We start from the raw sequence: 20,081 nt of genomic DNA, 5'->3' as shown, positions 1-20,081 counted from the left end.
AATTCATTTGCAAATTCAACACCATTAATCTGGGCTTGAATAGGGATTGGGAGTGGCTGGCTCACTACAGAAGCAGCTTTTCCTCTCCTGGAATTGACACCTCCTCATCTATTATTGGGAGTGGACTACATCCACCCTGATTGAATTGGCCTTGTCAACACTGGTTCTCCACTTGTGAAGTAACTCCCTGCTCTCCATGTGTCAGTATATAATGCCTGCATCTGTAGCTTTCACTCTATGCATCCGAAGAAGTGAGGTTTTTACTCACGAAAGCTTATGCCCAAATAAATCTGTTAGTCTTTAAGGTGCCACCAGACTCTTTGTTGTTTCTGTGATAGTGGTTTGTTTAAGCCAACGGTCTAATTATTTGCAAGTTTAAAATCAAAATTCATGTGCACTAAAAGAATATGGTGCACACTGTAGCTGATTTTTTTGTAACGAGGCACATGATTTACATGCCGGTTTATCAGAAAGCAGTGTTGGTCTTTAAATTGCTGAAAGAAGAGATATTACATATCAACAAGGTGTAATTTTCTCCTGAGTTGGCCAAATGTTGTAATACTAGATTATTGTGTCCCAATTATGCTTTCCCCAAACATCAATTTCTCAATAAATGGCTTGCCTTTCTTGATAATTTAAGAGGTGTATGCTCATCTTAGTATACAGAGATTTATCATTAACATTTGGACTCCAAAGCTGGTCAAAAAAATTGTCAAAACACTTTTTTTGACAAAAAATGGTGGTTGAGTTAAATGGAAATTTTCATTAAAAAATTCATTTTACAAGTGAAGACTCTTTGATAAAAGTAAACTCTTTATTTCATTGAAACTCTTGCTGGGGGAAGGAATTGGAAGGAATGATTTCCCAATTGACTGTAGTAGTTTTTGACTATCATTTTGTTTTACTTAAAAAACAAGGGTCAAGCCCAAAATGGGCCTAAAAAAAACAAACAAACAAAAACACCCCACATTTAGGGATTTCTAGGGTATTGCTTAGCTGATAGGAGGAAATATTCTCTCTGGCTGAGGAGGCAGGATCATTGTAATCCAACTGCTGAAGAGAGGCACGCTTTCCAGTAGTTGTAGGGCAGGAGTAAGCAGCTTCGTGGTGTCCTGAAGCCAACTGGGTGGGCCTAGTGGAAAAGATCAAATATTGCTCTTCTCTCCCTCATGCACTCCAGTTCCCAAGGGGGACAGCGAGCACTACCCCATCTGTTGACAGCAGGGAAGCAGACAAATCTGCCCAACCACAAAGGGGAAAAGGGGGATCATGAATCTTCTTTCCCTCATCTGCTTTCAGAATACCATTAAGTTTTGTGTGTTGTGGGTGCTTGAGTTTGTGTTGCATGAAGACAGGGTATCAGTGCTTCTCTTTTTCCTGCCACATTAGCTCTTTGAAGTACCATTGGGAAAATAGATTTCACTAGTGGAGATAACTGATTAAATACACTGCACTATTAGTGAGCAAGGAATTCAGAATTCCATCTGTGCATCAAAGGGAGAATCCTATAACTCAAAGCCCATAGAGAAAAGTGGTTTTTTTGTTTGTTTGTTTGTTTTTGGAATCCTCCTGCATTAACTAGCCTAGCGTAGAATGTTATAGTAACTTTGTACAGTAATTTGTCTATTGGAACACTTAGATTTTGTGTGAATACACTGTCAATTAACTTTTTTTTTTTTTTTTTTTACAGGAGCTAGAGTTAATGCCAAAGACAGCAAGTGGTTGACTCCCTTACACAGAGCTGTTGCATCATGTAGTGAGGTATGAAATAAACACTTTTATTTTTTAGAACAGTTCCATGTAAAATAAAATACAGCATCTCAGACTACCTACTATTTCTTACTCAGTTTTCTTGTAGAATGAAACTACTGAAAATGCTTAGAGAGCCCAGGACGTTTGCCACAGATTTTTTTTAATTTAAGGGAAAAAAAGGGGGGGGCATAACTTTATAATTCCAATTGTAGAATACAGAAAAAAAATTGCAAAAATAATATGCTCTTAGAAGTTTACATTAAAAGAATCTAGAATAAGTACAGGTAGTTTGTTTTTATTATTTTAATACAAAAGGAAACCAGAAATCCTTATACATGGAAATAATAAATCATGAATGTCATTCCCATGACAGGGAATATTTCTGAATTCAGAACATAAATTCCATGATTTCTTTGGGGTGAGATAACCGAAGTGGTTCAGTATAAGGGGAAAATACTCTAGAAATGAAATAGGGTTTGTTTTCACCTATACGGAACAATTTTGTAGTGTTTTTTGTTTGTTTGTTTCATTTTTAATAGGCAAGCATTTCCATAGTTTCTTTATTGAAAACATTGAAAAAATCGTACTAGCAGCTGTAAGCGTTGTAACATACATAAAGTATTTAGTTTGGGCTTGTAGGTTTAAGTTTCATCTGAAACATTCAGTGTACAGAATAGAGCAGAGCAAGCTGCTAAGAAAATTATATCTGGCATTTTGTTTTGTCATAGAAAATCAAGGTTTTTGAAGCATGTATCAATATGTTGCTAAATATAGAAATATCGTAGGAAGAAAAATTAAGAGGTGCATTTATATCATTGTTCTGATATTGTATTCTCTCTGAGTTTCAAACTGGCATTAACTGTCATAAAAGAAGAGTCATAAAATTAGCTCAGTAAATATGCTGAAGGTTAGGATTGAGATGCATTGTTGCTAGAGTCATGTGGGAGAATTTCACAGAACCTGCCTACGCAGACTTCTGTACCTGAGTCATATCAGTACTATTATTGCTTTATTTCTATTGGGGAGTGAGAGAATAAAATGAGATGGTTTTGGTTTTGCAGAGTCTCAGGCATCAGACTTTGGATCTAAAACCATCCATTTTAGATTTTGCTTTTGGGCCAAATAGTAGCATTTAGCCACTAGCCTAAGTAAGTAGTAATGTGGAGCTGTTGTCCCATAAGGAACTTGGGCAAAATTCTTCTATGAATGGCTTGGTGCATAGGCTACACTATCCTTTAGGATAATGCAGTATGCTCCCCTGAGGGAGCCTCACTGAAGCAGCAGTCCCTGCACTCTCCTGAGCATTGGGACTACAGTAACTCCTCACTTAACGTTGTAGTTATGTTCCTGAAAAATGCGACTTTAAGTGAAACGATGTTAAGCGAATCCGATTTTCCCATAAGAATTAATGTAAATAGGGGTGTTAGGTTCCAGGGCAGTTTCCCTTACTCTGCAAGCACCAGGGGTGGGTGCTCAACCCTCAGCCCGCCCACTCCACCCCTTCCCCCAAGCCCCCACCCTTGACCCGCCTCTTCTTCCCCCTCCCAGCTCCTTTCCCTTTACTTTGCATGCTGCATCCTGGCTCCTCCCTCCCCTCCCTTCTAAACCCCGCAAGCCAGCTGATTGCCACGTTCGGGAGGCAGGGGAGGGAGGGGAAGCCTGCGCGCCTAGTCCTCGCTCCTCCCTCCTGCCTCCAAAACGCCGCAAGCCAGCTGATTGCCGCCAGCAGGAGGCAGGGGAGGGAGGGGGAGCCTGCGCGCTGAGTCCTCGCTCCTCCCCCCTCCCTCCTGCCTGGGGCAATCAGCTGGCTTGCGGCGTTTAGGTGGCAGGAGGGAGGGGGAAGGAGCGAGGACTTGGCGCAGGCTCCCCTTTCCTCCCTCCCCCCCGCCTCCTGTCCAGGGCAATCAGCTGGCTTGCGGCATTCAGGAGGCAGGGGAGGGAGGGGGAGCTTGCGCGTTGAGTCCTCGCTCCTCCTCCCCCCCCACCTCCAAAACGCTGCAAGCCAGCTGATTGCCACGGGCAGGAGGCAGGGGGAGAAAGGGGAAGGCGCTGATCCGCGGGGTCTGCCGGTGGGTGGGAGGCGCTGGGAGAAAGCGGGCAGCCAAACAATGTAAGAGTGGAGCATTGCACAACTTTAAATGAGTATGTTCCCTAATTGATCAGCAACGAAACAATGTTAAGCGGGACGACTTTAAGTGAGGAGTTACTGTATAGTTGTTTCTGCCCCTTGTGTGGGGGATGGGATGCTCTTTGCATGCTTTCTCCTTCCTTTCCTCCTCATCTGTGAATACCCTCAGTAGGATCTGTCACAATTTGGCTAATGATTTTTTGGATATATGGAACAGTTTACTTTTAAAAAGTTTCCTCTGCTCAGTTATCATTCCTAAAATAAGAATATTATTTTTTCATTTGTATAAGTCTTGCTTTGCTTCTAGGGCTGTGAGTATAATAAAATGAACACTATAAATCATATTAGCATAGCATTAACATAACTGTAGCATATAAGAACTTGCAGTGAACTGCTTTTATTATGGCAGAACTATATATAAATCTGGAGATTGGGACCTATCCTTCCCCAACCTTCAAAGGGTACCACTTCTCTCCCACACAATGGACCAAGCCAGAGGTCTGCCCCACAGGACCTTTTTAACTTCTACAACTACCTCCCCCACTTCTTTCTCCCCACAAGGAACTGGACTCCAGCAGGACTTCATTTTGACCCAACCCCTGCGTGCCTTAGATATGCAAAAGCTTCAGCTAATACAATGTAAAGCAGTCTGTTGCTATAGCAACACAGGTCACCTGTCGCTCATTTCTTGGTAGTGGCTCCCCATTGAATATAGTCCAACTTAAGTCCTCTGTCCTGATATTCAAAGCCTTCCATGGGCTTGTCTTAGCTACCTGAGAGAGCACTCTCCCTCTGTGACCATGACCACCTAGAACAACAACATTGTATCAAAACAATGAGTCTGTCAGCCAACTCTGGGAGGGTGTGTGGAAGATACAATGACTGGATCTAAACTATGGAATTTACTCCTGCAAGAGATAAGTGACCACAGAACTGATTACTTTTAAATGCAAAATTTATTTATTCTTAGTTTTCCCTAGAGTTCCTACACACGCACAACATCCAACTAAACAAATCTCATACACTAATCAAATTTATTTATCCTAGAGGTTTGGAATGGAAGAAAGAGAACTTGTTAGTGTTTTCTACTTTTACATATTTGGGAGGCACTTAAATTTTAGGATGATGGAAGACCTTATAAATAGATGGATGGGAACACATACTAGCACACCCTGCAGCTGGGAGTAGCACAGAGATGCTCCCTCTTGAGCTGGTTACTGACTGGTTTCTGGGGCGGAGTGTAGTTGTTCAAGCTCTTGTGTACAGTAGCTAAGAAAGCTCTATGATTAAATCCTGGTTTTGGTATAATCCAGCTGGACTATCCCCCCAAATGAGGGCAGACCCAATTAAACAAGAACATCTGGTCACCCTAAATATCTTGGTGACTGTTTTCAAACTTTTTTTTTTTTCTTGAACATATTTCAGCTTAGAATTTTAGTCTTCAGAATCTGAATTTGCACTCCTTTTGTATGCTGGTGTGTTTCTCCCCTGCCGCCCCCCCCACCCCCCAAAAAAGTTAAGCAGATTCATTTAATTTGAAAATACATCACTGCACATACACATACTAACTGTATGCTAAGACCTGAGCAATTTTTTACAGTAAAATTAGCATTTCCTTTGACAGTTTGTGCCCAACCAATACCAGAGCTCTTCTAGTATTTATTTCCTGATTCTTGTAGTGATTTCATTGATATTAGTCTTAAAGGAGCCAAAGACTTGATATATCATCAGCTTTTTCCTAGTAAACCATTAAATACATTTTGGGTCCATATCCATTTCGCTATTTCAAGTATTTTCTAGGTTGCTCTTACATTTTTTGTTAAGAGGAGAAGAAATTAAATATATAGTTTAGGATAACTTTTGACAGGTTCTTCTAATGGAATAAATACATGGAATGTAGTGTTACTATTTCCGCTCCACCCATGATTCACAGCGATGTCTAGGTATTGCAGCCCAGACGTGTATGTGGAACATTGCTCTGTAATTTAAGACGCCTGCAATATTTAGCCTTAGTAGAATGTTTTAAGTTCAGAGTGGTAACCTTATTTTTGCACTCTTTTTGCATTTGGCTAAAGGAACAATCAGAACAATTAATGAATTGTGGAAAACTCTGTGGACTTAATGAAAAAATGAAGTATTTCATCTACATCTTAATATTTGTATTGACAAGCTGTTTTCCTTTGTGAGCAATTGTGTGCATATGTTATTAACAAGATTGTTTTTGGTTTTACTTTCTGTAGGAATGTAAAAGGAATGGTATAAAAGTTTGCAGTTTAAACTTGATTTTATAAAGGGGAATGAAACTTCTTACTTACAAAATTACTGTGGTATAAAACTCTAAAGCAGCAGGATTGTCACGTTGGCACCATTAAAAGTGTGTTCCTTTTGCAGATGTCGGTTTATAATATGATAGTATTATAAACAGGCAGATATGTAAAAAGTATGGTTATTAAACTCTCCATATCTATAATATACCATTTGCAGCTATTTTTATTCTTTGAAAAAAGGTATCTAACAATTGGTAGTAATATATTTTAAGTACAGTAGTGCCTCACTAATGCATACTAATAGAGGGAGTCTTGAGAATTATTGATCTTGTGATGGGGAATTCCACCAGTGTCAAATGCCAATTGTAAGTGCCTTAGGCTGTGTTTGAGGGATCTATAACCATCCCAGAATCTTGCTGGGCTTGAGAATAAACTTTTAACCCGAAAATACATGTGAATGCAGTTTATCAAAGTGTGAATTAGTGAGATTCTGTTGTACTTTACATGGAGTTGCTAAGTATATTCTTTTAGTTCTTTGGTAATGTAATTTATTTTATTGCAAATATTTTCAGGATGCTGTTCAGGTGTTGTTAAAGCATTCAGCAGATGTCAATGCCCGTGACAAAAACTGGCAGACACCCCTACATATAGCAGCTGCAAATAAAGCTGTTAAATGTGCTGAAGCTTTGGTACCTCTTCTAAGTAATGTAAATGTGTCAGATCGAGCAGGTAGAACAGCATTACATCATGCAGCCTTCAGTGGACATGTTGAGGTATGGATTATTTTCCAGATCTTGTTTCTTAGCCCTCTTGCCTCCCACCAAAGCTCTGATTATTTGTTATTTGCATACGTGTACATGATCTGGTAATGGTAAAATGTATACTAAAGCCCTGAAGAATACTGTTCCAGTGGTGAGGTATGGCCTTCTTACTAGCCAGTAGGAATGCTTTTTTTTCTAGTTTCTGCATTCCCCCAGAAAAAATCAACCTTTTATTTATAGTCTGGGTTCTGCTAAAATGCATAAACTTAAATTGTAAATTAATTTCTAGTGACTGAAGCCATAGTGTAATTTATCCATTTTCAGCAATTTGTATGGAAATGAAAGGCTTTTAATATGTAAATTTGTTGGGTGATTAAATAGATAGATTTTTAACTAACTTTTTTTAGTTTTAATAAACAGTATGTATGTAGTAGATACAGTACATATAGTATGCCATGGTTGTTAAACAGTTGCATAAAATAGGTAATCTGAAATATTTTGGTTGTCACTTGATATATAATTTAGAGGACCCCATGATCACAACATTGTCACCAGTGTGGGCATCCAGTGTACTTAAATGCACAAAATATCAGAAGTGATGTAAATGGAATGGTGGTTTTAAAAGATTCAAAAATTTGGTTTCATTTCACCCAAGATTTATTCTTTGTTTTCATTATTATGCCACATTCTATGCATAGTTTTATATTCTGAGCAGAGGTATTTTACTTATTTTTCTTTCTTCACCCTAGATGGTGAGTTTGTTATTGTCTAGAGGTGCCAATATTAATGCATTTGACAAGAAAGACAGACGAGCTATACATTGGGGAGCATATATGGGTATGTACACCTTTGCAACTGATTCTCTGTGCATTAGGGAGAAAGTCAATCACTTCATTTTATTGAATTTATATTCTTTAATTTCTAGGCAAAAACATTTAGTCAAGATTACTTAGTAAATGATTACGAGGAAGGTATCTGTACATCTCATATAAAATTTGTAATAGGATACAGCAAACTGGTTTTTTTATGAATGCGTTTGTGGCAGAAAAAAATGACATGCTAATTTATTTTAAGAAAGGAAAGTAAAACAGTTTCTCCCCTAAACGTTAACACTTTTTGGTTTAATGTGGATTCCTGATTGAAAATTTGTGCACTAATGTGATCGGCGTACGAGGAAACTGAATAGAGATAAATATAATTCTCCATCACTCATAAGTGGTGGTTATAGAGTCATAGAAATGTGACTGGAAGGGACCTTTAGAAGTCATCTGTTCCAGCCCACTCTACTGAGGCAGAATCAAGTGAACCTAGACCTTCCCTGACAGGTGTTCTCCAACGTGTTCTTAAAAAATCTCCAAAGATGGGGATCTACAACCTCCCTTGGATACCTAGTCCAGAATTTCACTACCCTTATAGTTAAAAACCTTTTTCCTAATATCTATCCTAAATCTCCCTTCTGCAGATTAGGCCCATTACGTCTTGTTCTCCCTTCAATTGACATGGAGAAAGATCGATTACTGTCCTCTTTAGAACAGCCGTTAACATATTTGAAGACTGTTGCAGGTCACCCCTCAGGTTCTCTTCTCAAGACTAAACATGCCCAGTCTTTAACCTTTCCTCATAGGTCAGGTTTTCTAAACCTTCTACCATCTTTTTTGCTCTATACTGAACTCTCTCCAACTTATCCACATCTTTTCTAAAGTGTGCCATCCTGAATTGGACACAGTAATCCAGCTGAGGCCTGACCTGTGCCAAGTAGAGCAGGACAGTTGCCTCTCATGTCCTACATATGATACTCCTGTTAATACATCCAAGAAAGATAATAGCTTTTTTTGCAACTGCATCACATTGTCTCATTCAATTTGTGATGTGCTGTAATTCCCAGATCCTTTTCAGCAATTCCAATGCCTAGTCAGTTATTCTCCATTTTGTGTATGTACATTTAATTTTTTCCTTAATTGTAGCACTTTGCACTTGTCTTTACAGAATTTCATTTTGTTGATTTCCGACCAATTCTCTATTTTGTCAAGACCATTTTGCATTTTAATCCTGTTCTCTAAGTGCTTGCATTTCCTCCCAGCTTGGCATCATCCACAAATTTTATAAGCATGCTTTCCACTCCATTAACCAAATCATTAATGAAAATATTGATAGTACTGGACCTGCAACTGACCTCTGTGGGACCTCCAGTTTGATAGATAACCACTGAGAACTACTCTTTGAATATGGTCTTTCAATCAGTTGTGTATCCATTTTCTAGTAATTTAATCTAGGCCACATTTCCAAGTTTGCTTATGAGAATGTCATGTGGGACTATGTCAAAAGCCTTACTAAAAATATGATGTTTTCTAGTAGAGTATCAGAAGCTGACTCAAAAAGGAAGAAGAATAGCCTTTAAGATTGGCTCCCTGCTTGGGTTTTGTTTTGTTTATTTAACAGGGAAATGGACCAAGAATAAAACGTGAAATTATTGCACTTCCACTTTTATTCCAGGATTTCAGCCTCTTTTTCTCAATCATTGTCTTGCCTCTGATGATGAAGTTGTCCACAATGGGTTGGTTATCACGTCAGAATGATATAGGCTTCCTTTATGTAGACTTCCTTCCATTAGCCCTTTATGTAGAACTTTGCTGTTTATAATAAGTATGGGAATTCTTTTCTTCAGCTTGTCTGTAGTCATGGTTCCTTACCTCCAGCTTCATTCAAGAAGTGAAAAGATTAAAAGAAAAGCAGATAAGAGTCTTGACTAAATAACTCAGTTATACTTCTAAATAAGTCATAGGCAGCTACTGATGCAGTTTTCAGTAACAACCAGTTTTCTTTGACTTCTGAGCAGGTGCAACACATTTTTTTTTCTCAGATGTCTTTTCTACTTGTGGCATCTGTGTACTTACAAAATACTTTCTGTTGACATCACAAAAAGTTGTAATTTCTTATGACTTGGTACCAGCTGTAATTGCTTTCAGTTCTCCTTTCTTTTATCTCAGTAGGGCTGTATTAGTTCTGACTGAAGAATTTATGGTCGTGGCCACAGCTCTGAACAGTAACTGATATCTATTTCCAAGAAATTGGCTAGAAGCAGGTGTCACTTCAAAATGGAAATTATGTGATAAACATACCGTATTAAGTCAGCATTGATTAACCTGAGTTTAATTCTCAATTGCAGGAAAAAGTTAATTGATGCCATTCCATAGTCTTGACTATTGAGTGGTGCAGTTTGACTTTCAAAATTAATAGTTTATCCAGCCCAGGAGAGAAGAGTGAAAATAGAAAAATTTATATTATGTGCTCTGCAAGTATAGGAATTCGTCAGATGAGATATAAACCAAGATACATCTCTAATCATTAGAGATCCTTCAGCACTCTAGAGTAGTAGTTTTGCATTAATGTGCTGATCAAATTCTATTCTGGGTAGTTTACAATTTGTCTAACTGTTTCCCTACTCCCAGTTATTCCTAAACATTTGTGCAGTGTTATATAGCACTGTTAATGGCAGTTGCACTTCATCATAGATATAAATGATTCTTGTATGGTGTGCATAGTTTTTAGATTCACTTAAAAACAAAAAGCATGGAAAATGCTTTGAAATCAGTTTAAATTGTGTATTTATATAGTACCTCTTTTAAAAATAGACTGAAATCTCTTCAGGACAGGATTTGGGGAGAGTTTGGGGAGGGGGGAGGAAAATTTTATTCAGCTATTTTGGATCATTGGCAATGAGACATTACAATTACATTGTCTTGGTACAATGATCTGAACAAACTGGAGAAATGGTCTGAAGTAAATAGGATGAAATTCAGTAAGGACAAATGCAAAGTACTGCATTTAGGAAGGAACAATCAGTTGCACACACACAAAATGGGAAATGACTACCTAGGAAGGAGTAATGCAGAAAGGGATCTGGAGGTCATAGTGGACCACAAGCTAAATATGAGTCAACAGTGTAACACTGTTGCAAACAAAAAAGCCAACATCATTCTGGAATGTATTAGCAGGAGTGTTTTAAGCAAGACACGAGAAGTAATTCTTTCGCTCTACTCTGTGCTGATTAGGCCTCAACTGGAGTATTGTGTCCAGTTCTGGGCGCCACATTTCAGGAAAGATTTGGAGAAAGTCTAGAGAAGAGCAACAAAAATGATTAAAGGTCTAGAAAACATGACATATGAGGGAAGATTGGAAAAAATTGGGTTTGTTTAGTCTGGAAAAGGGAAGACTAAGAGGGGACATAATAGCAGTTTTCAAGTATATAAAAGGTGGAGGGAGAAGAATTGTTGTTAACCTGTGAAGATAGGACAAGAAGCAATGGGCTTAAATTGCAGCAAGGGAGGTNATTGGGTTTGTTTAGTCTGGAAAAGGGAAGACTAAGAGGGGACATAATAGCAGTTTTCAAGTATATAAAAGGTGGAGGGAGAAGAATTGTTGTTAACCTGTGAAGATAGGACAAGAAGCAATGGGCTTAAATTGCAGCAAGGGGAGGTTTAGGTTGGACATTAGAAAAAACTTCCTAGCTGTCAGGGTGGTTAAACAGTGGAATAAATTGCCTAAGGAGGTTGTGGAATCTCCATCATTGGAGATTTTTATTAAGAGTAAGTTAGACAAATACCTGTCAGGAATAGTCTAGATAATACGTAATCCTGCCATGAGTGCAAGGGACTAGATGACCTCTCAAGGTCCCTTTCAGTCCTACGATTCTATATCTTCTTATATAATGACTTAAGTTGTTTAATCATTAACATTTCAGTTTTTCAGAAATATTTAAACACAACCTTAATGTCTTTTTATTTTTAACAATTCATATTAACTTCTTTATGGTGGGAGGGGAACTAAATACTTTCTGATGTGGGGGAGTTAAAAGTCTCAGACAATAGAAAGAAATAGAAGCCATGGGGTCCGGGGGGGAAGGGGAGAGAGCAAAATCATTGTTGGTCAGTGCCTCTGCAGTGCACTGACACTTAGATCATGGAGCTGACTTTATCCCACTATATTTAATATAAGAACATGTCCCTTCTCTTTTCAGCTTGTATTGTGCGTCATTTTTATAGCTTTCCTAAAAAAGTATTCTTCAATATCATTGTCCCACTAGAAACTTCGAATTGCAGTTAATAATGGGAAGCTCTATGATTGGTGAACAAGTTTACCTTAAAGTTATGGCACAAAGCATAAAACTTTGATATTGCAACTTCACTTAGTAAAACAGAGTGAGGTTTAGAACTGTGTTGGTGCCTGACTAACTTGAAGATTAGTGCATTATTGATGAATAATATGGATTATGCCATAGATGCTTGAAACATTTTAACTCTTTGGTCTTTGTTCATATCAATTTGTTATGATAGTAGAGATAATAGCATAGGTCTAGATAATTTTCCCCATTTTCAGTCTTAGTACTTACTGCATATGTACCAGGAGAGAGAGCTGCTTGGACAGACGTCCATCATGTGTATCAGTAAGACAGACATTTAACATCATATTTGAGTAGGTGTTTGTTTTTTGCCTTAAGTCAAACTTGTGCTGATATAAGTATAGCAAAGATTATATTGAAGTAGTAACCTTAGGAACTACTTCTATTCAAAAACAAGTAATGTAATGAGCCCCGAGAGAAGTTGTAGAGGAAGAGCAAAGTTGTGCTTATTCATTTTTACTGAGAAGTGCAGTTTAGCATACTTTTTCAGCTGTGATTCAGAAAGGCTTTCATTTAAAGGATTAGTGTGTTACATACACATTTAAAAGAAAACCACTATAGAAATAGTTTGCATAGAACAGGGGTTCTCAAACTTTATGCACTGCGACCCCCTTCTGACAACAAAAATTACTACACGACTTCAGGACGAGGGACTGAAGCCTGAGCCCGCCCAAGCCCCACCGCCCCAGATGTGGGAGCCAAAGTCTGAGCCCCACCACCCTAGGTGGAGGGGCCAAAGCCGAAGCCCAAGGGCTTCAGCCCCAGGCAGGGGGCCTGTAACTTGAGCCCCACTGCCCAGGGCGAAAGCCTTCGGGCCCCGGCAAGTCTGTCAGCCCTGGTGACCCCATTAAAATGGGGTCACGGCCCATTTTGGGGTCCCAACCAACAGTTTAAGAACCGCTGGCATAGAGAAAACAGAGCCTCTGACGGCTTCTGCAGAAAGGTTAGGTGATCATGCTGCTGTCAGCAGAAAAAGGAACTGATTCTTGGCACTGTTTCTAGATGGGGACTGCAAAGGAGATCACAGGCTCTACTCCCTTGCCTGCCAGGCATGGCTATGGAAGCAAGTGACCACTCCCTGTATCATTCCCAACTCCGCTCTTTGTACCTCAGTTCTCTTCTTCCCAGTGAAGCTAGAACTATGGTATCAACCTGCCATCTTCAGTCTAGTTTCTTAAGCCTTGTGTAGACTAGAAAAAGTAATGAATATTTTGGGTTGGGTTTTTTTAATTAAGTTAGGTTCCTTGAGTTAGTTAACTCCATTTGAAACATCATTTAAACTGCATCTATGCTAGGTGCTAACCTCTCTAAAATTATATTTTTAGATCAAAATCTAACATGATTTTAAAGATATTAAACTGCATATATGTTAGATGCTAAGTAATGTTTTAAATGGGGTTAAAAATTGATTTTACCCCTCACCCCTTTTACTCTAGATAAGGCCTTAGAGGAGTAAAACTTCCCCTGTCTGTTACTGCAGAAGCATTGTCAGCCCAGGCCTTTGCTAAGGTACTGTTTGCTCTTTCAGTGTTGCTTTTATCTGAAAAGAGTTTTGTCAGGACAGTATTCCCAAATCCTGACTTGAAACACAAAGTGGAAACAAGTTTCAGAGTAGCAGCCGTGTTAGTCTGTATCCGCAAAAAGAACAGGAGTACTTGTGGCACCTTAGAGACTAACAAATTTATTAGAGCATAAGCTTTCGTGGGCTACAGCCCACTTCTTCAGATGCATATAGAGTGGAACATACATTGAGGAGATATATATACACACATATAGAGAGCATGAACAGGTGGGAGTTGTCTTACCAACTCTGAGAGGCCAATTAAGTAAGAGAAAAAAAACTTTTGAAGTGATAATCAAGCTAGCCCAGTACAGACAGTTTGATAAGAAGTGTGAGAATACTTACAAGGGGAGATAGATTCAATGTTTGTAATGGCTCAGCCATTCCCAGTCCTTATTCAATCCTGAGTTGATTGTATCTAGTTTGCATATCAATTCAAGCTCAGCAGTCTCTCGTTGGAGTCTGTTTTTGAAGTTTTTCTGTTGTAAGATAGCCACCCGCAGGTCTGTCATTGAATGGCCAGACAGGTTAAGGTGTTCTCCCACTGGTTTTTGAGTATTATGATTCCTGATGTCAGATTTGTGTCCATTAATTCTTTTGCGGAGAGACCGTCCGGTTTGGCCAGTGTACATGGCAGAGGGGCATTGCTGGCACATGATGGCATATATCACATTGGTAGATGTGCAGGTTAACGAGCCCCTGATGATATGGCTGATGTGATTAGGTCCTATGATGATGTCACTTGAATAGATATGTGGACAGAGTTGGCATCGGGCTTTGTTACAAGGATAGGTTCCTGGGTCAGTGTTTTTGTTCAGTGATTTGTGGTTGCTGGTGAGTATTTGCTTTAGGTTGGGGGGTTGTCTGTAAGCGAGGACAGGTCTGTCTCCCAAGATCTGAGAGAGTAAAGGATCATCTTTCAGGATAGGTTGTAGATCTCTGATGATGCGCTGGAGAGGTTTTAGTTGGGGGCTGAAGATGACAGCTAGTGGTGTTCTGTTATTTTCTTTGTTGGGCCTGTGTTGTAGGAGGTGACTTCTGGGTACTCGTCTGGCTCTGTCAATCTGTTTTTTCACTTCAGCAGGTGGGTATTGTAGTTTTAAGAATGCCTGATAGAGATCTTGTAGGTGCTTGTCTCTATCTGAGGGATTGGAGCATATGCGGTTATATCTTAGAGCTTGGCTGTAGACAATAGATCGTGTGGTGTGTCCTGGATGGAAGCTGGAGGCATGTAGGTAAGTGTAGCGGTCAGTAGGTTTCCGGTATAGGGTGGTATTTATGTGACCATCATTTATTAGCACAGTAGTGTCCAGGAAATGGACCGCTTGTGTGGATTAATCTAGGCTGAGGTTGATGGTGGGATGGAAATTATTGAAATCATGGTGGAATTCCTCAAAGGCTTCTTTTCCATGGGTCCAGATGATGAAGATGTCATCAATGTAGCGCAAGTAGAGTAGGGGCGTTAGGGGACGAGAGCTAAGGAAGCATTGTTCTAAGTCAGCCATAAAAATGTTGGCATACTGTGGGGCCATGTGGGTACCATAGCAGTGCCGCTGACTTGAAGGTATATATTGTCCCCAAATGTGAAATAGTTGTGGGTGAGGACAAAATCACAAAGTTCAGCCACCAGGTTAGCTGTGACATTATCGGGGATACTGTTCCTGATAGCTTGTAGTCCATCTGGGCTATCTTGATTATCACTTCAAAAGTTTTTTTCTCTTACTTAATTGGCCTCTCAAAGTGGAGACAGGAGCTGGAAACATTGAAAATACAATTTTCAAATCATTTACTCAATCTATTAATAATAATAATAATTGGTGGGAGGCAGGGTCATGGTACACATGTTTCTGTTTAAATATAAAGAAGTCAGGATAGATATCTGCCCAATAAATGAAACTCCTAAATTTGTATGGGTGGATCGAGGAAGAGTTGTTAAATAACTTTATAAAGCACTGCAAGCATGCTTGGTGCTGAGGTCTGTAAAGTCTTTTGTAGTTTACAAAGTAGAAAATGCATATTTGAGAAGAAGAAAAAAAGCTTAAATGGATGGTCACCTGATAGGTCAGAATGGTTGTAAAAGTGATCTAGTCACAAATATCTGGATTTCTTGTCCTAGAAATTGCTTCACTTATACAAGTAAGAATATCAATAATCCAATTTGCAGAAATCTGTGTTTGAAGCCTGTTTTAAATTAGTCTTTCATCCTTGAAATCAGGGGATTGGAGCCATCCAGTACTAGTGTAAAATATGTACATCATGCTGGGAAATCCATACTCATAGTGCCAAAGAGTAAAACAGAACAAGATCACAGACTTTCTTCTGTAGGGGGGAGGCTTATGGCAGCTAGAAAGTTGCTGACACTTCCCAGTGAATTAAGCAGTGTTAATACCATTACTCATTGTTTGAAGCCACGCTGACATCAGACTTCAACTGTTGATAATCACTTCAGCCAAGAAGTTGATGTGTGTGACTGTTATTGATCCAGTGTTCTTAGAGATAAATATTTAAGATCTGATTTATCCTGCCTGCAGAAGTACTTTTGAGGGAATGAAATTCAGTGTTTGCGATGCCACAGCTATGTATGGACAAGCATTATCGGGGTTGTAATGAGGACACGTACATTTTGTGGTGTGTGCTCACCCAGCTGGAAAAACAAATGCTTTCTCTTGTTCAGCTAAGCTACATTCTATCTACCAATTTTAGCACATGCTACTTTTATAGACACGTAATAGGATACTTTATCCCTGGAGCATATCGCTTGTCTAATTTTCATTTTTTAAATAGATTTGGGGACAGCGGAGAGGGAGGGATAAAATTAACTTCTTAATTTTTTTTAAAGAAATCAGTGTGCGTATGTTCATATACAGTGGACCGGATTCTCACTTAAGCTATGTCTATACTATGGTTTATGACGGCATAACTTATGTCACGCAGGGGGATGAATAAAACACCCTCCTAAGCAACATAAGTTACACCAACCTAAATGAAGTTATAACAACCTAACTCCCAGTGTAGACAGTGCTATGTCGATGGGAAGACTTCTCTAATCAACATAGTCACCGCCTCTCGTGGAGCTGGATTACCATCCTATGCCAATGGGAGAAGCCCTACCATCAGCGTAGGTAGTGTTTCACTGAAGCGTACAGCGCCGCAGATGCATTGGTACAGCTATGCTGCTGCAGCCTTTTAAGCATAGCCAAGCCTTTATTTTAAAAAATGACCTGGGGAATTAGGAGCGTATGTCCCATTGAGTTTCAATGTGGCTTAGGCTTATGAATTCTTAAGTCGCTTTTGAAAATGGAATTTGGGTTTCTAAATCACTTCGGGTAAAGTTTTCAAAAAATAACATATCTGTAAAGGAAAAATCATTTAAATTTTTTATATTACAAAGTCTAGAAATGTTTTCTTAAAAAGAGACTTATCTTTCTGCTTGTTTCTACTTTAGAAACTTCAGGAATATGAAGTCTTTTCACGATTCATGCAGGAGGCCTTAAGAAATTAAATGGAAGTTTTCTCAGTCTTCAGTTTGAAGGAGCAAGGTTCTGAGCTTTTCTTTCAAATCTTTGACAGAAGTTTGGGTTAGATAGGTATTAAATCAGATGAGCAAAAGTTTTAAATAGCTTACTAAAAATCCCTTCCCCTCTGAGTTGGATTTGAGAGCTAATGGGCTGGTTTTGGAGGTTTTAAGTCCTCCAAAAAAAATCCTTCAGCAAAAACAGAAGACAAGATCTGATATTTTTTATATAAATCAAAAATCAAGGCTAGAGAGATTGTTTGGAGTAGGAGAAAATACATGGAGAAAATATTTTAGACTGCCTTTATAAATCGTAAGGAAATGAGGTAGGGAAAGAATATGGTTCTTTGCTTCTTTTAAATGAGAGTCTGTACTGGATTTTTCACCTTTAAAAGTTGATCAAGTGCAGCTAATAATAAATTGGTATTATTTTTGTAAAAGTCAGAGCACAATTGATAAATCAAGTTGCGTCTTAATATTATTTATTTATTCTTTTATTTGCCCAGGTCACATTGAAGTTGTGAAATTACTTGTGACCCATGGAGCTGAGGTGTCATGCAAAGACAAGAAATCATATACACCCCTACATGCTGCAGCATCTAGTGGAATGATCAGCGTAGTCAAATATCTTCTAGATCTTGGAGTTGATGTAAGTAAACATGTAGCCAAAGGCAAATGACATAAGAAAAATCTAAACTATTACTGATCAGGAATATAGTGGCGCAGAGAATGCTCCTTTCTTCATGATCAAGAATAATGGTAGTAAGAGTACTTCACAAGGTCTTCACTCATTTATTTGATTACAGGACTTCACTCCCTAGGCTCAAGTTTCTTCTACAGATTTTCACTTAAAGATAAACTTGTCCTTAAATGGTTTCATTATCTTCCAGGAGGGAAGGAATGATCCTATGTTTAAGGCACTAGACTGGGACTCGGGAGATTGGAGTTCTGTTGCTAGCTCTGATGTACACTTTTTCTGTGACCTTATCTCTTGTTTCAGTTCCCCATCTGTAAAGTGGAGATAAAACTTCCTTATCTCACAGGAGTTTTGAGGGTAAATCATTAACGATTGTGAAGTACTCTGATACTATACTAATAATGGTCATATAAGTACCTAGTTATAAAAATATATTAACAAAAATATTGTCAGTATTTTTGAGATTATAAAAAGAAATTTATTAAACTGAATTGTAAGCCTATTAGAGTTTCACCTTTTGAGTCATCTTGCAATCTTGCACAGAGTGGCTATTGCTTCTGAAGTTGTAGTTTGAAAACTATGACGTTTCTTTGTATAATGTAACTTGGAGCTCAATTTGCACATTAATGCAGTATTAGTTTCTCATATCTTAGGGCTAAGACAAATATTTCCAAACTTAGGTGCCTAAAATCCATATTTAGGCACCTTAATATGTGGCCTGATTTTCAGAAGGATTTGGCACCCAAAATTCCTATTAAATTCAGTAGGCCCCGCAGACGTTCAGTACCATGGAACAACAGGCCACTGATTTAGATGACTAGATCTAGGCACCAAAGTGTCTACATTTAATTACAACTGGGGGGATTCTGTGCCCCAATATTAAAAATTCTGCATGCAATATTTTTAAATTCTGCATATTTTACAAAATAACACTCTCACACCAGTTTGTTATTTTGGTAATTTATTTCAAAATAGTATTTTTGAAATACAGGAGGTCCAGCTGTTGACAGCTGGGCTCTGGCTGTCACATTCTGCGTGAAAAAATAAAATTCTGTGAGGAACACTAATTCTGCGCAAATTCTGCGTCGTGCAATGGTGCAGAATTCCAGCAGGAATAAAATTTTAGTTTTAAGTCCCTAATGTTCATTTGGGGATAGCAGTTCTGCTGTTTAAATACCTCAACCATCCTCTGTGAGGTTCTTGTTGTCCATTAAAAGGGATCTGCAAAGACAATTTGCAAAAGATAAAAGAACATTCTTCACTTTTAACTGGAGTTGTCAGAGTATGTTGCCTCTGCAGACCAACACTCACCCACTTTTCTGCTTTGTTTTTCTAGATTATTACTATGTATTTGGAACTGGCAGTAAGGAATTGAGGGAGGTGGAGTCACTGGAACTTGTCTATCAGTAATGTGATAACTTTTGAACACTGCATCCACTCAATTCCAAAATTTCAGGGAATGTTTTAGGCATCAGTGAACAAACCCTATTGATTCTGGTGAAAACTGGGGGAGGAGGGAAAGAAGGAAATGGGGTCACATGGAGCCCTTTCCATTCATCTAGCACACCCAGGAGCTTTAGCCACTTCTGTAGTTGTCTATAGATTAAAGAACTGATTGATGGTATCCATTAAAATGTTCCAGCATAATGTATGGACATAGGGCATTCACAGAGCCCTGGCATGGGGGATGAATTGGTGGCACACAGAACCCTTGGTGGGCTTGGGAGAGACTGGATGACCCTGGCAGTGGGGAGAATGAGGGACCTTGGTATGGGAGAAAGTGATGCATAGAGATGCACATAGAGACCCTGGCATGTGGCAGAAGAGTGAATGTGGAGAAGAAACGATGAGGGCACACTGGCATGAGAGGTAGGTTGCAGAGAGCCCCTGAAATAGAAGGGGATGGCAGTGTGGCACACAGGCATCTTGAGGGGCTAAGGAATGCAAGGAGACTCCATTGCAGGCAACAGGGTGTGCCTACAAAAGCAAGAAAGTCTGAGACCCTCCATTATACAATCTTGATGTTTAGATCAAGGGAAGGGTGTGTACTTGCCACCAATGTCTCTGCATTATAGGAGCTTTTGGGACTCATAGAATCAAGGTACATATCCCAACAATGTGGATCTTCTGTGGTAATAAATTGGAGATTTCTATTTACAAGTGGCAGAATACCTTCCTTTCACACAACTATTCCTTTCACACTACCAAACACTTTAATTATC

At 38.9% G+C, this 20,081-nt stretch overlaps 1 protein-coding gene across 3 annotated transcripts in view; it reads left to right on the top strand.

Moving 5' to 3' along the window:
- The window catches only part of ANKRD28 (ankyrin repeat domain 28), a 141,814-nt gene that overhangs the window by 56,491 nt on the left and 65,242 nt on the right, over positions 1–20,081 (top strand). For 2 of the 3 annotated variants that reach the window (XM_034760729.1, XM_034760730.1), the window contains 4 exons: positions 1,691–1,761; positions 6,720–6,920; positions 7,658–7,745; positions 17,669–17,811. In XM_034760729.1, the coding sequence (XP_034616620.1) occupies positions 7,658–7,745; positions 17,669–17,811 (231 nt within the window). In that variant the 5' untranslated portion in view covers positions 1,691–1,761; positions 6,720–6,920. Of the gene's footprint in view, positions 1–1,690; positions 1,762–6,719; positions 6,921–7,657; positions 7,746–17,668; positions 17,812–20,081 lie in introns of those variants that run through there. The other variant, XM_034760731.1, reaches the window with a different exon arrangement.

The sequence above is a fragment of the Trachemys scripta genome, chromosome 2, assembly GCF_013100865.1.
Source record: "Trachemys scripta elegans isolate TJP31775 chromosome 2, CAS_Tse_1.0, whole genome shotgun sequence".
Taxonomy (NCBI): Eukaryota; Metazoa; Chordata; order Testudines; family Emydidae; genus Trachemys; species Trachemys scripta.
The sequence above is the reverse complement of the archived record's forward strand: the minus strand, read 5'-3'. Positions and strand labels throughout refer to the sequence as shown.